Source organism: Penicillium malachiteum, assembly GCF_028827825.1.
Source record: "Penicillium malachiteum strain IBT 17515 chromosome Unknown utg000001l:1.0-8184562.0:1.0-8186909.0, whole genome shotgun sequence".
NCBI classification, from domain to species: domain Eukaryota; kingdom Fungi; phylum Ascomycota; class Eurotiomycetes; order Eurotiales; family Aspergillaceae; genus Penicillium; species Penicillium malachiteum.
In genome coordinates, this window is record NW_026643094.1 from 4,921,502 (window position 1) to 4,940,978 (window position 19,477).

At 47.3% G+C, this 19,477-nt stretch overlaps 7 protein-coding genes across 7 annotated transcripts; 4 read left to right on the plus strand and 3 right to left on the minus strand.

Moving 5' to 3' along the window:
* Positions 1–938: 938 nt before the first annotated feature.
* N7483_001844 (14-3-3 adaptor artA-like protein) lies at positions 939–2,288 on the plus strand (the record flags this gene model as incomplete). Its single annotated transcript, XM_057085281.1, has 8 exons — positions 939–950; positions 1,106–1,113; positions 1,176–1,222; positions 1,291–1,310; positions 1,375–1,386; positions 1,439–1,713; positions 1,780–1,867; positions 1,938–2,288. The coding sequence occupies 8 exons, from the start codon at positions 939–941 to the stop codon at positions 2,286–2,288; spliced, it is 813 nt and encodes a 270-aa protein (XP_056951430.1).
* Positions 2,289–5,576: 3,288 nt separating this feature from the next.
* N7483_001845 (uncharacterized protein) lies at positions 5,577–6,065 on the plus strand (the record flags this gene model as incomplete). Its single annotated transcript, XM_057085282.1, has 1 exon — positions 5,577–6,065. The coding sequence occupies one exon, from the start codon at positions 5,577–5,579 to the stop codon at positions 6,063–6,065; it is 489 nt and encodes a 162-aa protein (XP_056951431.1).
* Positions 6,066–6,464: 399 nt separating this feature from the next.
* Positions 6,465–7,489, minus strand: N7483_001846 (eukaryotic translation initiation factor 3 subunit J; the record flags this gene model as incomplete). The annotated part of the gene is made up of 3 exons (XM_057085283.1): positions 6,465–7,169; positions 7,259–7,335; positions 7,471–7,489. 3 exons carry the CDS (start codon positions 7,487–7,489, stop codon positions 6,465–6,467), a joined length of 801 nt encoding a protein of 266 aa, XP_056951432.1.
* A 450-nt stretch (positions 7,490–7,939) lies between these two features.
* aspf22 (enolase acuN) lies at positions 7,940–9,460 on the minus strand (the record flags this gene model as incomplete). The annotated part of the gene is made up of 4 exons (XM_057085284.1): positions 7,940–8,735; positions 8,801–9,140; positions 9,215–9,271; positions 9,337–9,460. The coding sequence occupies 4 exons, from the start codon at positions 9,458–9,460 to the stop codon at positions 7,940–7,942; spliced, it is 1,317 nt and encodes a 438-aa protein (XP_056951433.1).
* Positions 9,461–10,717: 1,257 nt separating this feature from the next.
* rpt4 (proteasome regulatory particle base subunit RPT4) lies at positions 10,718–12,086 on the plus strand (the record flags this gene model as incomplete). The annotated part of the gene is made up of 5 exons (XM_057085285.1): positions 10,718–10,934; positions 11,008–11,285; positions 11,308–11,395; positions 11,456–11,912; positions 11,966–12,086. The coding sequence occupies 5 exons, from the start codon at positions 10,718–10,720 to the stop codon at positions 12,084–12,086; spliced, it is 1,161 nt and encodes a 386-aa protein (XP_056951434.1).
* Positions 12,087–13,248: 1,162 nt separating this feature from the next.
* N7483_001849 (glycoside hydrolase family 47 protein) lies at positions 13,249–15,370 on the plus strand (the record flags this gene model as incomplete). The annotated part of the gene is made up of 3 exons (XM_057085286.1): positions 13,249–13,666; positions 13,730–14,374; positions 14,427–15,370. The coding sequence occupies 3 exons, from the start codon at positions 13,249–13,251 to the stop codon at positions 15,368–15,370; spliced, it is 2,007 nt and encodes a 668-aa protein (XP_056951435.1).
* Positions 15,371–15,633: 263 nt separating this feature from the next.
* On the minus strand, positions 15,634–16,955 carry N7483_001850 (M20 family metallopeptidase; the record flags this gene model as incomplete). Its single annotated transcript, XM_057085287.1, has 2 exons — positions 15,634–16,903; positions 16,942–16,955. 2 exons carry the CDS (start codon positions 16,953–16,955, stop codon positions 15,634–15,636), a joined length of 1,284 nt encoding a protein of 427 aa, XP_056951436.1.
* Between the last annotated feature and the right edge of the window lie 2,522 nt (positions 16,956–19,477).

Here is a 19,477-nt window from a genome sequence, read left to right on the forward strand (position 1 = left end):
GAAAATGCACTTAAATGCAGTGTGATTTAAGTCACCTGTATAGTATAGATGAACCAATGAGATTCATAGAATACCAGATAAGAAATCACCTGCTACAAGATCGAACTGGGATAAAAACAAAGAAACATAAATGTACATACACATGTGGGCCTTCCGGGGTGTAGACCATGTAGTAGCCAGATCGTAAACTGTGTTCAACTACGGAGTAGTATGATCAACTATGATCAACGACATCATACTGTACACCTGGCACTGTACTTGGACTTGGTTACTATCTTATGCTGGAAGATTCTATACGTTGCATCATTGTCACCTGTTCATCTTTGCCCCCCCACTTTAACCATATCCCATTCATCTATCTTCATGACTCCTTTTATAAATAGTCTTGACTCTTGCAAAAAAAGGAGTCAACTCCATAGACTATGAACGGTCAGGAGAGTCTAGAGTCTCCACAGTCATTTGGAACGATCTTCGTAACCGTAACGAAGTCCCTGGTACCATTAAATACGGGAATTTACATTTGAATGATGTGCGACAAGGTGAGAGACTATACAAGGGAAGGTGAAATATGATAAATAATGGAACCTTGGAATCTACCTATATAAGAAAATAAAACAATATAGAATTAAGATAAAACTCTGCCTAGTTTCACCAAATAAAGTATTATGTGATTTCCACCTAGAAGTAATAATGGGCATCGATTTTAGTGTACATGGTACAAGGCATCAGTAAGAGAATCAGCATGGAAGTCCAGGTACCCGGTACGGTGTAATTCTGTATTGTTATGATTCTCCCCCAAACTCCCTCGCTCCCTCTCTCTCTTCTCACCCCCACTTGGTCCTCCTCACCTTCTTCTTCTGCATCTCCGCTTCCATCTCCAGTTTTTTTTTTCTTCTCTTCTTCAAATCTCCCCCAAACCTTTTCGATCTACAGTCATCATGGAAAACGAGGTATGTGTACACCCTGTCTCTTCTCCCCCCCCCCTCAATCCAACCCCTCCATCGGGCGCGTGCTGAGTCGTCACCGCCCATCGCATTCCCACATCCAACTTTCTTTTACTTGATATCTGGTCATCGGCTAACGCGTTTTTCTTGTTATTATGCAGCGTGACAAGTAAGCATTTCATCGATCTCGGTATTCTTTTTTTCTGTTGGAAATACTGACCCCCTCACCAGCAAGACGTTCCTCGCGCGGCTCTGCGAGCAGGCCGAGCGCTACGATGGTGAGACTCACACGGGATGAACATTGTTGTGAAAACTGGATAGGCTAACACGGAACTTATCGTTCTAGAAATGGTTACTTACATGAAGGTTCGTTATATATCTTATCTGTCTCTAAATGATGAATCTAGGCTGATCTGACCGTCTCGTATAGGAAGTCGCCAACGTATGACATAACCCCCTCTCACAGGTCGCATCCCGATATTAACTTGACTTAGATCGCTGGTGAACTCACCGTTGATGAGCGCAACCTCCTCTCTGTCGCCTACAAGAACGTCGTCGGTACCCGCCGTGCCTCGTGGCGCATCATCTCCTCCATCGAGCAGAAGGAGGAGTCCAAGGGCTCTGAGGAGCATGTTACCATCATCCGCGACTACCGCCAGAAGATTGAGACCGAGCTTGAGCGTGTCTGCCAGGACGTTCTGGATGTCCTTGACAAGGCCTTGATCCCCAAGGCTGAGAGCGGCGAGTCTAAGGTTTTCTACTACAAGATGTAAGTGAACCTGGAGAACGTGCGGTGGTGATGCGGTGATGCATTAGATGACTGACTACAAAACAGGAAGGGTGACTACCACCGTTACCTTGCTGAGTTCGCCTCTGGCGAGAAGCGCAAGCTTGCTGCTACTGCCGCCCACGAGGCCTACAAGGTAATTTTCGGAATACTATTATTACCCTCCTCGGGCCTACACCTGCTGACCACGATCATTCTCAATTTAGAACGCTACTGATGTCGCCCAAACCGAACTTACTCCCACTCACCCTATCCGCCTGGGTCTCGCCCTGAACTTCTCTGTCTTCTACTATGAGATCCTTAACTCCCCAGACCGTGCATGCCACCTCGCCAAGCAGGCCTTCGACGATGCTATTGCTGAGCTGGACTCCCTCTCCGAGGAGAGCTACCGTGACAGCACTCTGATCATGCAACTTCTCCGCGACAACCTGACTCTCTGGACCTCTTCTGATGGTAACGAGGGTGAGGCCAAGGAGGAGAAGCCTGAGGAGGAGGCTGCCCCTGCTCCTGCCGAAGAGCAGCCCGAGGAGGCTAAGCCCGCCGAGACTGAGTCCTAAATTTGCTCTGGGACGCGATGAGCCGATTTGATCAGAGGCGTTCGCATTTCTTCCTGGAACGTGGTTTGCAAGTCGCTTTTGTTTTCACCGCAGCGTGGCTGGGTTGGGACCGGCACTTATCCCCTTGCACGTGCTCAGGATCGTGTGGGTCGGCCGGCGGAGTTTGATATTCGGTTGACGCGAGCGAAGAAAAGGGGCTGAGTGGAATTTCTCTCTCTTTTACTGTCTCTATTCCCACTCCAGCACGATTCAATGTGTTTATTTTCAATTCACCTTTTTGAATTTCATTTCGTAACCGCAAACCTAGGATAGGTTGTAGATCAGCAGCACTAGTAGTAGCCCTCGGATCAATCTAGATTTGAGATCGGGTATATATTGCTTTACCCAGTGCACTCCTTATGAGCATGGATATCATGCACATGTGAGGACTCTAGTCCGAGTCTCACCTGGGCACACATACGTCCTAGTACATAGCACCTGCCCGGCCCTCGACACATGTGCACGCTTGATCTCCATATCACCCATCTCATCACTTCAAGTTCCTACTGATCAGTCCTGGAGTGAGTCAAGTGCTTGGACTACCTATCATCACCTGCATTTATAGTAATGGCAACCTCTCCTTACCCTTTTCTCGAGTCCATCGAGTGCAAATGTGGCTTTTCTTCACCAAAACACTTGGAAGTCTATTTGAACACATCTATGCGTCCAGATGTCCTTGAAGTCCTAGAGATTCTACCTCACTCTGAAGTGCTCAATCAGGGCGCCTGTTTACTATCGACACGACTCTTGTGGCACTGAAATGAAAATCAGAACTACCTACCATTATCTTGTTCTTGCGAAGCCCCAAAGGTCTGACTGCCAATGACAGTCAAGCAATCAGTTCCACCAGGGTATTCGACAACCTTCGAAACGCATGTGTCTTTCGGAGTTGGAAGGGTTTCCCAGTCCAACGCATAGTATGTTTCCAAGGCAACAGCACTGGAGCCTGAGGGGTCTTTGCACTAGCTTCTAGGAGCTACCTACTAAAGCAGATCAGCTGCCAGCACTTGCATATGTGGGAGTCCGAGTCCACAGGAACTTGAAAGAAGTACTTCTAGTACATAGTATCCGATGCCTATATTGATGGACAAGCTAGAGAAGCATGTGCATCCACCATGGTTGATCAAAATAGTAGTTCAGTAACTGGCGTTTGATTTGAAAAGAGAAAGGTTATGAATAACTTGAATCTACCACAAGCTGCATCCTGAAGAGAAATCCCACGTCCCATGGGAAAGAATGAAAGATCGGCCCCGCTCTACCCAGGCACGACGGACGCCCTTCCGAGGAAATATCTCCTACACTGGCATATACTTGATCAGTGGGGTACAGGAAAGACCCGGAAAGATCCCACGCGAGACTTGCAGAGCCGCGATAATGAGTTGTGACGCTACATGACCATGCACATGTGCAGGCTGCAGATGACAGCCATGTTTATACCCGAGTTCCAAGATTGCTACACGAATTGACTCAGATGGATTTAAATCTGGGAAGTCCATCGGTGATACCGAGAGCTTATTATTTTGCTTAATAGTTAAAATTAACATGCGGGGATCAGGGTACTTGAAGCCATCATGATGTCAATCTTATTACTAGTATACTCCGAGTCAGTGCTGGTATACTACTGAAGATTTCAATAAAAATTCAACTTCAATTCCACTGAGACATCAACATATGTTACAATCATGGCTATTACGATCCATTCAAACCTTGGAATGTCCATACTAGTACTAGTATCATCCTTATCTCGGATCCATCTCCCCGTTTAAACCCAAGGGCAAGATACTAGTAGCTCAAAGTTACTAGAAATGACAGGTCTCAGATAAGCCCATTGCAATACTCTACACACTGGCATGCATCAAACCCAAAACCACTGCCAATCCCTCTCTACTCCTATACCAACGAAGTCACAAAATCTTCCAAGCCCAAACGTGCATAACTAAACCCCCACCAACTGCAGCCCACCTCTCCAGAACGGGCCCAGAGACAAATCAGCGCAAGCGCAGAAGGGCCAAGCGTGCGGACTTCAGAGAGCGACAGACATCAGTTGTGCTAATCCGGGAATATGGTGCAATCGCTGCGCGTCAATCTGCAGCGTCAAGCAGACGAGGACAAGGGCGCGGACCCTCGAGGCGTTTGACAGGTGTCATGGTGGCTTGCACCGGTGTGGGGGGAGACATTGATAGGTGAATGCGTTGTTTGTGTCGTGGAATCGACTGGTTGACGCTCTGTGAGTGGATTATCGGGGAGCCATAGGATGCACGGGAAAGTCTGGGGAGAAGTAAGGCCAGTTTAAAGAGCCGCATTGAGGGTGATGGTGGTCTTCAGATTTATCTGTCTTTGGCATAGTTTGAGGGGGTGGCGTTCGCTTCTGTGTGTATCTCAGGTGATTTCTGATCTATCCATGCATTATCCAGATTATGAGATAGCATATTCTTGGTGCGTTAGACGGGGTCAGAATGTATTCAACTTGAAGCGCTTGGAACCATATCCAAGACCTCGGGACCACTAGGTTAATTCCTGAGATTCTACAGGTATGACACTCCTCAGTTATTCAAATAAGAGTTCTTTCAAGGATTGAGCTAATACTGGCTGTTCATGTCAGCTCTCGGTCAACATTTGGGGCCTTTGACCCATTTCTCAGACTTTGGCGTATAGGTCAAATTTCAGATTTATTGAATCCAATTCTCTTAAAGCAAACCACGAGACTCACTCTGGCCAACTATAATGTCTCCCTGATACCCACGAGTGATTGCCACGTCTGCACTATTCAATTAATCCTTGCTATCCCTATAACGTGCCTAATGCTAACGTGAAGCAAAAGGATATTGGATTGGGCAGATACCCGCAGTTACATTGGGTATTCAGATTCGAGCTAAACAAAATGACATAATTGAACAAAAAGAAAAAAAATAGCATACAGTGATTCGGATGACAACATTTCTTCGACCCGTGGACCATATTACTGGGTCAATTTCAGGGCTCACATGGATCATGCATTCAACTGTTTATGACCGATAAACTAGTTTCGGATGTGGATGAAAGACTATAGATGAACTAGTGTATAAAGTCCTGGCGAAACCCCGCAACATCAAACATTTGAAAATTTGAACATGACCATCTAAAATTAATTCTCTCGTTTCTTTTTCTTCGGGATACAAAATCACCAACAATTCGTTTAATACTCCTTTTCCTGTCTTCATTCATCTTTATACGTCGTGCGTTGCAAGAAATTCAACTCAAACCACCAATATGGCCGCTGTGACCCCATTAGTCTTTGAACAAAATGCCATTTACATCGCTCTGCTTGATCGTGGTGATACATACCTCTTCCATTGGGAACTATACCTCGCGACTTCAGCAACAGAAGGCGTAATCTTCCACGCGACAGATGACGCACAACCTGGAGTATGGGAATATAAACGAGCTCCAACGAACGAGATGCCTGAGTTACGTCGACTCGTCTTAGCCTTGAAGATCGGATCCGTGGAACCAGTGCTACACAATGCACTATCAGAACGTCTCGCCACGGTTCCCATGACGCGGTTTTCTCCACGATTTGGAGAGCAGTTGAGCTGTCGTGTCTGGCTCAAGGAGGCACTGTTCGTCTTGGATGATGAGGGATATGTTAATCTTGGGAAAGGGCCTGCTGAGATCGAAGAAGAGGCTAAATATCTTGGGATGATGAATAAATCTAAGAATCAACGGAAAATCATGCGGAGTCGGATGTGTATGTCTTAATAGTAATCCAGGCATGTGGCAAACTTCTAATGTTAATTGATCATGAACTGTGGATTCGGTGGAAGATGAGAAGTAATTTGTGAGATGGCAGATAATTACTGCGTTAATAAATTTGAAATTTGCAGGTCACGGCTCATGTATTCGTTCTATTTTAATTCATGCAGTGAAGCCAGGGCGGGAGGATGTACATTTGTGAAGGTATTGAAAGGAGGAAATGGGGAAACAGAAAGTAAGGAGTATAAGGATTGAAATTGATTCTTTCAACCCATAATGGTATCATACCCTCGAATGAGCTTGAAACTCTCCGAGTTAAGTATGTTCTTTTTTGGCAAAGTCATAGCAATGAAGACTGTGGCGCAAAGAGGCAAAGAAAAATCAAAATAATCATAGGTCGTCTCTTTACATGAAGTCATCATCACCAAGGCCATCCTCACCACCCTCGTAATTAGTGCTGTCAAGCTGGTTGTCACGGTTGGAAACCAGAGAGACCTTGGTCTTAGCAGCCTTGGTCTTCTTGTTACCTTTGTCAGCAGCACGCTCCTCGCGCATCTTCTCGTTGCTAGCAGTGGTCAGAGCACTGGCAATCTTCTTGATCTCAGAGCTAGGAAGCTCCTTAACGAGCTTGCGGGCGAAATCCTGAGCCCAGATAGAGTACTGAGGCTTCTTGGAGTGCGGTGTGAGCAGAGGGAGAAGAGTATCGGACAGGCGAGTGAACTGGTCCTTGGTGGTAGGCTTAAACAAGGGCATGGCAGAAAGGTCAACAGACTTAGTAGGGTCGGTGGTATCGCTGATGACAATGGCCTTGGGGGCACCACGGTTGCGCTTTGTGTCGACATCTCCGAAAAGGTCGTTGGCGTGGGCAAGATCGGCATCCTTCTCTTGGCGGCGCAGACGCTCACGCTTCTCCTCCTCGGTCTCATCCTCCAGGTCGCTGTCCGAGTCGGCATCTTGCCTCCGCTGCTCACGGTGCTCTTCGATGCGCTGGGCCTTGGTCTTCTTGTTGGCGGCAGCCTTGGCCTTAGCCGCAGCAAGAGCCTCCTCGGCCTTTTTGGCCTTCTCGCGCTCTACTTCAGAGTCCTCAGCGGCATCCCAGGAGTCAAGAACCTAAATTTTCGAATGACCTTTCGTTAGATGCTGATGTAAAATATAGGGAGAATTCCAAGGTTTGGTGTTGGTGTTTGGGAAAATCGTACATCCTCATCTTCCTCGTCATCGAATCTGCGACGGGGTGCGACAGGGGGAGGCGCAAAGCTCTCCTCCTCCTCTTCGTCTAAAAGAGATAAGATTTTAGTAACTGAATATGAATGACAACCCATACGAGGGAGTATCTGCATTTATAATGCGCCACCCCGCATAACGAAAAGAGGAGGGGCAATCTTGAAATCGTAAAACGATTAGAACTTACCCCACTTTGAAGGCGGCATATTGATCAAAAAAGAGGGATATAAAGTACGAAGGATAGATGAAAGAAGAAGGCGACCGCAGTGATGGCGCTGAAAGATATAATAAAACGGAGGACAAGCCCGCGATCGAGACCTTTCTACAAAGAAAGAGGATGGCAAATTTTATGTGGGACACTTATCGCAGAGTGGGATGCGCACGTGATCCCGGGGCCTTTGATGCCCGATGAGCATGATTCACTTCAGCCCCAGGTGAGCAAGGATCAAATACATGATTATGACTATGATCAAGTTTGATTCAGGTTACAGGAGAATTTCTCATATACTGAGAAGCAGTTTGAAAATATCATTCATTCAGAAGATCTTAATTAAATTCATAATCATAATAGAGGGCGTTCCGCGATCAGCTACTAAGCCATCTCGTCTTTTTTTCGCATTTATTCTTATCACCAAAAAGCTGCTTCAATCTGCAATTTACAGGTTGACAGAGGTGCGGAAGTGCTTGCCAGCGTAGACAGCGTTCTCACCAAGCTCCTCCTCAATACGGAGGATCTGGTTGAGCTTGGCCAGACGCTCGGAACGGGCAGGGGCACCGGTCTTGATCTGGCCGGCACGGAGACCGACAGCGATGTCAGCAATGGTGACATCCTCGGTCTCACCAGAGCGGTGGGAGACCATGACACCCCAGCCGTCGGCGTAGGAGTCCTTGGCAGCCTGGATGGACTCGGTGAGAGTACCAATCTGGTTGACCTTCAGCAGAAGGGCGTTGCAAGACTTGAGCTCGATGGCCTTCTTGATACGCAAGGGGTTGGTGACAGTCAAGTCATCACCGACAATCTGGAAGTCGGAGGTCTTGTAGAAGTAGCTCCAGGCCTCCCAGTCGTCCTCAGCGAAGGGGTCCTCAATGCTGACAATGGGGTACTTAGTAGCCAGGGACTTGTAGAGGTCGGCCAGCTGCTCGTAAGTGAGCCACTTGGACTTGTCACTGTCGGGGTTCTTGAAGTCCAGGTCGTACTTCTTCTCCTCGACCTTGTAGAACTCGCTGGAGGCAACGTCCATGGCAATGTTCATCTTGCCAGTGTAGCCAGCCTCGGCAATAGCATCAGTGATGAGGTCAAGAGCCTCCTCAGGGGTCTGAATATCGGGGGCAACACCACCCTCGTCACCGACGTTGCCGGCAGACTGGCCGTATCTCTTCTTGGCAAGAGACTTGAGCTTCTGGTAGACCTCAGCACCCTGGCGGAGGGCCTCGGAGAAAGTGGGGGCGGAGCTGTAGTATAAATTACGTTAGCTTCTGCAGATTATGCATATAGTTTGGGAAGCTGGGTCACATACTCAGGAACAATCATGAACTCCTGGAAGGCCAGACGGCCACCGGCGTGGGAGCCACCGTTGAGGACGTTCTGGAAGGGGACGGGGAGGACATAGGGCTTCTTGGTTCCGGCAAGGTCGGAGACGTGAACGTAGAGAGGGACACCCTTCTCAGCGGCAGCAGCCTTAGCAACGGCCAGAGAGACACCAAGGATGGCGTTAGCACCGAGGCTGGCCTTGTTGGGGGTACCGTCGAGCTTGTTGAGGAACTCGTCGACCTTGGCCTGGTCCTTAACGTCAATGTTCTCCTTGATGAGAGCGGGGCCAATGACCTCGTTGACGTTCTTCACGGCCTTGAGGACACCTAATGACAAGCTTGGTGTTAGCTTTAAGCTCCGCATTAAACCGATGAAGGATTGGAGACGGTTTTTTACTTACCCTTGCCACCCCAGCGGGTCTTGTCACCATCACGGAGCTCAACAGCCTCGTGCTGGCCTATATCGTTTATTAGTATTGGTTGATACTTTACAGCTTCAGATCAAGGCTGGCAAGCTACATACCGGTGGAAGCACCAGAGGGAACAATGGCACGGTGCAGACCGGTCTCGGTGACAATATCCACCTCAACGGTGGGGTTACCGCGAGAGTCGTACACGGAACGGGCGTGAACCTTAGAGATAGGCATTTTGAAAAGTAGGCTGATGATGAAGGTAATCAGTTAGTTTACAAGAGGAAAGAGAAATAAATTTGGCAGAGATGGGGTGTTTATGTCCACAGCAACGTGTGACTAACGGCGGGGTGGGAGGTTCACCGATGACCCAAAAAGATTGAGCGGAAACACGGAGAGAGGATTGGGAAAGGGTTGAATGTGGTTGATCAATAGGGTACTATTGGCTACAGCAATGGATTCCAACTAGAAGCTGGTTGGATGCTTGTTTGCTTTGGTAACCCGGTGTGTAGGAGAGGAAGAGAGAGCACAACTTGGGAGGGGCAGAGAATGGCGGGGTATGGGTGGGATGATGTTATTATGGAACTGTCAGTTGTACATACCTTTTTTTGGGAAAAGTAAACAGGTCAGAACTTTGAAAACAGACAAAATCCAATTCTTAGAATACGGAAATACCCGATATCTTAAATACCTTTCAGCCCAGTCTGATCCCCGGGAAAGGTCAACCTGGACCTCCGATTCTTTCCAATGCGGTGGTGGGGCTCCACGGTCTTCTCCAGTCCTTGCTGGTTGATCCCGACCGTCTGCGGGTTCTCCAGCTTGCGAGATCTTCCGTTCCTCGGGACATTCCAGTATGATGTTATCGTTAGTAGATTCGGGTTGGTTCTATTCTAAGTAGAAATGACGAAATCGGATTCAATTCAGTTCCTCCTCTTCATTTTACAGAGTATAGAGCTATATCAGATGTTGCGATTGTAAGCTACATAGTATAGATTGACTCCTCAGAAGGAGATGAAAACTCTGCATTGAATTACCTAGTCAACATTCCATGGGTTTCCAGCCAGGGGAGAGCTCTTCCGAGTTCTCCATTGGCTCTTAGAGTGATTCTATGTTGCATCCAGGACCTTGGGAGGTTCGACCGGCTTCAGATGATGACGAACATCAAAATGACTAAGATGACTAAGATATACCTTAAATGCCTAAGGCGCCAATTTATTAATGCCTGTAAATTCAGGCCTCTGGAGTGAACACAATGATGCAAGTCACATGATGAGAGGACGCGATGTCATGTGATCAACAGCAGCTCCCTCGCCCGGTGCTTAGGATGATGAGGAAGCTCCCCCAGACTGCAGTCATTTCTCGTATCCACCGATTTGCGTTTCCTATCATCCAAGAACTGAGAACCGAGTTCTAGTTCGATCTACAAGTCCGATTTCTTTATTTTTCTGATTTGTTTCCCCCGGTCCTCCCTGCGAACCCCAGTCATCAACCACTATGGACGGCGCCAGCGACGCCGAGCGGGATCACGCCCTTGAAGATTATAAAAAGAGCTTGCTGGAGCTACGAGAATGGGAGGCGAAGCTAAAGACTCTTCGTATGGGTATCAAGGATCTCCAGCGCGAATTCGACATCTCCGAAGAGAACATCAAGGCACTACAAAGTGTTGGTCAGATCATCGGTGAAGTGCTAAAGCAGCTAGATGAGGAACGATGTAAGTGTTCTGCAACTCATTTCATCATTGAATTCTCGAAATTTCTAGCCCATATATATCTAACACTCTCTAGTCATCGTCAAGGCATCCTCAGGACCCCGATACGTGGTTGGCTGTCGTTCCAAGGTCGACAAGGCTAAGATGAAGCAGGGCACGCGTGTGGCCTTAGATATGACAACACTTACCATCATGCGGATGCTTCCCCGTGAAGTTGATCCCTTGGTCTACAACATGTCTTTGGAGGATCCCGGTCAGGTCAATTTCGCTGGAATTGGTGGTCTCAACGATCAGATCCGAGAGCTGCGTGAGGTTATCGAGTTGCCATTGAAGAATCCTGAACTGTTCCACCGAGTAGGAATCAAACCCCCCCAAGGGAGTTCTGCTCTATGGTCCCCCTGGTACTGGTAAGACACTGCTTGCCCGAGCAGTAGCCAGTTCCATCGAAACCAACTTCTTGAAAGGTGCGTCTCTTCTCCCTTGGAATGAAATACATTAATCCTAACATGTCCTCTTTATTCCAGTTGTATCGTCCGCTATCGTTGATAAGTATATCGGTGAATCCGCTCGATTGATCCGAGAGATGTTCGGCTACGCCAAGGAACACGAACCCTGCATCATCTTCATGGATGAAATTGACGCCATCGGAGGTCGACGATTCTCGGAGGGTACATCGGCGGATCGTGAAATTCAACGAACACTGATGGAGTTGCTGAATCAGCTGGATGGATTCGATTACTTGGGAAAGACAAAGATCATCATGGCCACCAACCGACCTGATACCCTTGACCCGGCGTTGCTGCGTGCTGGTCGTCTGGACCGCAAGATTGAGATTCCTCTGCCTAATGAGGTCGGCCGTTTAGAGATTCTGAAGATTCACTCTAGTACGGTGCAATTGGATGGTGATATTGACTTCGAGAGCGTGGTCAAGATGAGTGATGGTCTCAACGGTGCCGATCTGCGTAACGTGGTGACCGAAGCGTAAGTTTATTAACAACTCCTCTGAAGAAAAAACAATGACTAACATTTTCCAGTGGTCTGTTCACTATCAAGGATTATCGCGATGCCATCAACCAAGATGATTTCAACAAGGCAGTACGGAAGGTGGCTGAGGCGAAGAAGCTGGAGGGCAAGCTGGAATACCAGAAGCTGTAATTGTATCTACGTCCGAGTAAATTGACTAGGCGATTCATGAAGTCTATTAGACATTTGGTTATGGAATGCTATACATCATGCAGAATTGCCCTCATTCTTCCATGGTACTTATTACTACAGAAATGTATGAAAATTGACGAATCAGCGCTCCTTAAGAATTCAAGTTGAAAGTCTCAATGTTGGAACCTCAAACATTTGAATGTTCAATGTTGAAGTGGACTTGAAGTGCCTCCGAGGTCCCAAGGTCTAGGACTGCCTCTGGCAGTGATACTAGTGATCCATTATTACTACTACCTACTATGTACTAGTAGTACATTCCCGACTGGATGATTCAGCCATTCAAACTTGAACTTGACATCTGGAACTTGCATGTTCAAACATTGAAGGTTCAATTTGACTACAGGTGTGAGTCTGCCCACTGGCAGATGCCAGGTGTAGTTGCACATGTCGTGACGCTATTAGTATACTAGTAGTACTATCCATGTCTCCACTTCCCCGGAGCGTTAGACCGTGTATGTATATATATTTGATCCCTTCCGAGTCGGCCACTTTCTCACTTGAGAGCCCTGGAGATGATATCTTAATCAGACTATAAAATAGATCGAATAAACAGCCATACGCTCATATTGAGAAGAAAATAAAGTGATGTATTCTCAGGAGAATTTAATGGAGAACATACGTAATGGGGTATCACACGTGACCCTCAGCGTTCTCCATACTGGATGTTGCCATGGGGTGGCGTACTCTAGAAGCCAGATCTCTCCCACAAATCACCTGTGTAAAAATTTGAAGCACACAAGGTGTTTTGAGAATCGCATCTAGAGATTGGATCGACTACCCAAGTTGGTGCGACATTCTCAAGGGTAGAAGGAGAGTTCAGTGTAATTGTTTGATAACAAGGTGTCCTTCTCCACATAGCCCCAGTCTCCATCACCAAGGTTAGCGCACCCTCGAAAACAACACAAGAATTGACTAACACCTGCAGTGATGCTGCGCAGAACTCAGGTTTACAAATAGCTTTTGACCACGACAATAATCACCTGAAATCCATATCGAGATCCCCGGTTGACGCGTCTCGCATTTCGTTCCCATGCTTCAATACTAGGTAGTCGCAGGGTCCCTACATATACGGAGCCAGGAGGAGGAAATACAAGCAGACAAGATGTCTTACAAGGCACCGGACTCTCATTCGCCTCACGGCAGATCTAATACCCGGGGTGGCCTTGCTGGTCTCGGCCTTTCCACAAGTAAGTCGGGCGGCTTCTTCGACCATCAGCGTACGCTTCCGTTGTACAAGGACAAGCCCTATTTCACACCGAAGCGAACGACCCCGAGACGACGGTGGAGATATATTGGGGCGGTGTTCGGATTTTGCGCGTTGCTATTTTTCTGGTACAATTCATCGTCTTTTTCGTCGCCGTCAGGTTCGGATTCGAGGGATAAGGGATTACAACTTTGGAAATGGATGCAAACATTACAAGATGAGGTCCCTGCGTCAAAAATAGATTGGGAGGCACGTCGAGAGAAGGTGCGGGATGCCTTTATAGTCAGTTTTGAGGGGTATGAAAAGGATGCATGGGGTAAGAAATTCCGCCTATCCTTTACTCTTTGTATTTATGGGCTAACGTTGGATCCACCCCCAGGTTTTGACGAATACAGACCCAAGTCTGGTATCCATAGAAATATGGTACCAGGTGGACTTGGCTGGATGATTGTAGATTCATTGGATACAATGATTCTCATGAACCTGACCTCTCAGGTCCGACATGCCCGGCAGTGGATCTCCACCTCGCTGCAGTATAACCAGGATCATGACGTGAGCACGTTTGAGACAACCATTCGCATGCTTGGCGGCTTGTTATCTGCGCATTACTTGTCTACCAAATACCCGGACTTGGCACCCATCACAGATGATGATGTTGGTGCAGCCGGTGAGGATCTGTATATTGAAATGGCCACGGATCTTGGAGACCGGCTTCTTGGAGCCTTTGATACAGGTACTGGAATTCCATATTCCAGCGTGAATCTTAACAAATCCATGGGACTAAGGTCGATGTTTGATGGTGGTGCTGCCTCCACAGCTGAGGCGACGTCGGTTCAGCTGGAATTTAAATATTTGGCTAAGCTGACCGGAGAAGCGGAATACTGGAAGACTGTGGAGAAAGTAATGGAGGTTGTTGATGAACAAAATCCTGAGGATGGCCTTGTTCCTATCTACATTCATCCCGACAGCGGAAAGTTCCAAGGTCAGAATATTCGCCTTGGTAGTCGGGGTGATTCATACTATGGTTAGTATTCTCCTCTGTCTGTGTTCATGGAAATAATACTGACTCCTTGCAGAATACACGATAAAGCAGTATCTGCAAACCTCCGAAGAGGAGCCTATCTATAAACAACTCTGGGATGAATCATACCAGGGAATCCGCAAAAATCTGCTTACCTTGTCCAAGAATGCACAACTCCTAGTACTGGGTGAACGTCCTGACGGCTTAGGCGGCTCTGTTTTCCCGAAGATGGACCATCTTGCGTGTTTCATGCCAGGAACCATTGCCCTCGGCGCTACAAGTGGTCAGCTCCTATCAAAGGCCAGACAGTCCCCCGCCTGGACTCAGCAGCGCGAGGACGAGATTCTTGTCGCCCGTGAGCTGATGAAAACCTGCTGGGCAACCTACCGAAACACAGCAACAGGTCTTGCCCCCGAGATCTCCCACTTCATTCTTGACAAAGAGCCGGTTATGATGTCGGAAAAATACCCTGATCCCGCTTTATCCACCGGTCCACCACATGAAATCCAAGGCATTTCCCTTCCATTGAGTGCTCAGCTAGACGGTTCTGAACCCTGGCGTGAGGATATCGATATCCACGGAAATGATGTCCACAATCTTCAACGCCCTGAAACCGTCGAGTCCTTGTTCTACATGTACCGTATCACCGGCGATGTGATGTATCGCGAATGGGGATGGGATATGTTCAAATCATTCATTCAGCACACCTCAGTCCTTGAGAATGCTAATGGATCACCGATTACCTCCGAATCTACCGGTCCACAACGCGTGAAGAGTTTCACATCCCTGGGCAATGCCAACGTCGTTCCGGCTGAGGACCGGGATAACATGGAGAGTTTCTGGATGGCTGAGACACTGAAGTACTTCTACCTCTTGTTCTCGGATCGGGACTTTATTTCACTCGAAGAACATGTGTTTAATACTGAGGCGCATCCCATGCCACGATTTAAGCTGGGTGGGGATTTAAAGACTGGATGGGAGCGTAAGCCTCGACAATAGAGCATTTCGCTTTTCAGTTTCTTTTCATGTTTTGTACATCTTACTCAAAAAACAAACTTCCGGCATTAATTGCTAGTCAATTGCCATCATACACGAGTTTCGTTTTCTAAACAGATTCAAGTTCGGGGACATCGTTTGATATAATTATAAAGGTACCGAAATTAGTAGTTTCGTAGAACATGACATACATGAAGCATCTAGATATGAACGATTCCAATGTGCAGCACTAGACACAAATCCTCAATTATGATCATGGATAGAATTTACTCTCTCTCCAGAGCAGCAGCAATCAGCTTTTTATAACCCTCCACAGCATCCTTCATATCACGCACAGTAAGAGCCTCATTATCACCATGCGCAACGAAGATGGTTCCAGGGCCATACAGATATCGCTTAACGTCCTTGCGAACCTCCAAATTCGGAACATCAGTTCCATAATTCACCGGGATAACATCAAAGCCCGGAACATCAGTATCAATATCCTGAGGCGGGTAGGATTCACGGTGATTAGTGAAATCCACCACAACTTCGGCCTCAACATCCTTGGTAGCATGCTCCACAGCCTTCCTGATAATCTCCCTCGCTTCATCAGGAGTACCAGCCGCCAGACGAACCGCAACATCCGCTCTCGCCTCCGCAGGAACAACATTCGTCGCGACACCAGCATTAACAGTACCGATATTCAGAGTCGTACGACCATATTTTGGGGACGAGGGAAGTCCACCATTGCTAACTGGAATATCACCCAATTTATCCACAGCGGCAAGCGCAGGAATAATACCCGAAACCGCACTAGCTCCTAGCCATGGGTAACCGGAGTGAGCGGCCTCGCCATGTGCGAGGACCTCGAATCCTAGCATACCCTTGTGACCAGACACAAGGGCTGCTTCGGTTGGTTCGCCGAAGATAACGGTGTGGTAGACGCTATTCTGGTTTAGGTCTGAGTCGGAGAAGACCTTCATTCCATCTCCGCCTGTTTCTTCGCCGACGACGAAGAGAAGACCGAGCTTTGCGCCTGGGTTCGAGATAAGGGTTTCGAGGGTTGCAAAGATTTGGGCGGCAACGCTAGCCTTTGCGTCGACACTGCCGCGACCGGCGATAATCAAGTCATCTTCTGTGTTTGAGGTGGATTCGGGCTCGTGGACAGAGTATGGGATGAATGGAGGGACGGTATCGATGTGGCTGGTTAACAGGATGGTGGGTTGCTCGGATAAAGAGGCTGGGTAGGCATAGATATTATAGCGAGGTTTGATAGGTTCGTCATCATCGTTTTGTTTCTTTTTCATAGGAGGGACCTCCTGCTTCACGACGGTGAAGTCGAAAGCCTCGAGGAACTCGGCGACGAAAATGCCGATGTCGTGCTCGTGATTGGAGACCGAGGGGATTTCGATGAGATCTCGATGCAAGGATAACAGAGTCGATTTATCAATGACATCTTGGGCATTAAGTGACTTATGACCGAGGCGGTTGGACTGCTCGGGGAGAGGGATGCTTCCAGAGGCTGTTGTTGCCAGTGTGCGGGGTGCGGAGAAGCTTGAGCGACCGTGATGGCTGTGGCAGCCGCCAGGTACCAGGGAAGGTGCATTGGGATAAATCTGGTAGTGGAATGTATAGCTGAGAGGTATTTACTGAGTATGTACTCTCAAATCCAGCGTCTTCCAAGTATAAGGAGAAGTATTGGCCTTGGGGAGGTCTTCGGGTGTTGATTCTGGAGTGGAGTCGAAGATACGACCTCAGGGCTCCGAGATCCACAATGCGTTTATGACTAATCCTCAAGGAATGTAGATTTAAATCAACTGGTTAATATCTATAAATAACATTGGAACGCTGGTTAACATTTCGCTTGACAAACTTGAAAGTAAGGGTTGTGAGAGATCCTATATGATTCACTTGAGGGGAGAAAGTAACAACTCAGCCCAGCTGGCCTAGCGGTCTCTGACTCTTGACGCAGGAGGGAAGAGGTATTGATCAGGTTGGTCTGGCCCTGATCGATGGCTGAGTTATCACCAGATGGCGGGTGGCTAAAGGGTCAATTTTTTTTTAAAAACTTTTTGATATTTTTACTCATAATACTTTCTGACGCGCTGTTTTCATTCCTCTTATCGGAAATCAAAAACAATCAAAAATGAGTGAAATATCAAAGATGACGGTGTGGTGATGGATGTATCAAGAGGCTCTTCGCAGGATCTCACCTCGCACGTCGATGCGCACTCGATTTCAATGTCCCAACTTGTTTTCAACGTCCCCGGTTCAATTCCAGCTCTCGTCATTTTATTTCAGATTTCTATCATCGTTGCTTTCCACAATCCAGCCTGCAATGCATAACCGGGAATACTTTTTTTCTTTTGAAAACAGGCTCTACTATTCAATGTTCCGTCTACGCTCCCTATTCCAAGCTCTATAAATTCAAGCCTGAGCCAGGAACAGCTCTTCAATATTTTGAGAGCCGAAGGCACCCAAGTAATCAAACCTGACATTTTGCCAAATTCTAAGGTATTATTTTTCAACCTCCGTTACTATGTACAAGAGCCCAGCATGTACTACGTACTACCTACTAGTAGTAGTATACACCAATTTTTGAACTTGAATATAGTTCTGGAGAACGCACCCATTCAAATGTTAGCGATAACTGTTATCGCAGATAATACTTCTCTCTAAGCTTAGATGTCGGCTATGTAGAGTGCCCAGAACCTTTGACCTGATGAAAATTCGGATATTTGGGGCGAAAATACCAGACTTATGCAACATGACTCTTAGTCTGAATATATGAAAGAATCATCCCAACATGCTCCGTAACCCATATGCACCTTCTTTGGGGGCGAAAGCATATCTTGAGTCCCATAATAAGTATGGGGCACTCCGTGCCTGAATTAGGCACCCTATTGGCAGGTACGGAGTAGGGAGTACAGGATCGACATAGCCCAGGTATATCAATTAAGCTGATAGGCTTTCTTCCGGGATATCTGGAATTCTGGGATGCCGTTTGTTATGTACTAATGGTACTCCGTACTAACTACAATCTCGGTATTGCGCGGAGGACTCCGTCTTCCGGTTTTTACATCACGCCGTTGGACAAAGAACCCTTGTTCATCGAAGATACATCGAGGCTGCAATCTTGATTCAATATTGGTTCCAGGCTTTAGTAGGTGGAAAACTATTGTGGCCTTATTAGCACGATTGGGGGCGATTTTAGCAATCCTAGGCAGGATGATCATGCCACTGGCACTTCGTGGCCCCGGTCCTCTAGTTGTGCAGGAAACCTTGGAAGAAAGACAATACACATTGAGCATTCTATAACCATTCCAGTCTAGATGGAAGCATCAAAGCATCCTTGGAGCTTTGGTTTTAGTTTATTCCTGAAAATTGTGAGCCCAGTTGATAGGGGTTATTGATTGACCCACCTGATCAGGGCTTTCAAGATTTTAAATGTGCTTGCAGGTGGGCACTAACTTGAATGCAAACCCCGATAATCCCATTACGTGCGCAACTCGGTACACAATCGAAAAAAATATCAAAGACAATGTATTCTCTACAAAGAATTTGCCAAACAAAGATTTAAGATACTAGTAATCAAATGTTCACATAAAGATTCAGCCAAGTCCATGCCAAGTACTGTTTTCATGATGGTTTAATATAAGCTCTTCTTTCCATCGGCATCCCGAGTAATCCCAAGGTTGCACCTTTAACTCATCCCGACCACTTACCCCGGCATAAAAAGTACAGTATGCAAGTACCTGAATTTAAATCAGAGGTAGTCCGTAAATGGCACAATCCTCCGTAGAAGTCCTTAAGATGCTCCGCTGTGGACCCGAGTTGCGAAGGCGCCGGCCAAGGCGCCGGGGGAGACGGGACTGACGGGAGTGATAATGAGGCGTCAGCCACAGTGGATTTCCCATCTTGAATTTGTCAAGATAAAGAGTTTGGCGAGGATTTATTTTGCCGGTATGATATAAGAGTATCCAGATAACAGTGTTCTTATGGGTATGAGGTGTCGTGGCCTCTCATGTTCCATGGATCGACCTCGTTCCTGGTCTCGGCAAGTTCCTTAACCTTGGAAACTCTTACGGGATGCCGCGTTGCGGATAGGGCGACGAACCTCTTGAGTTT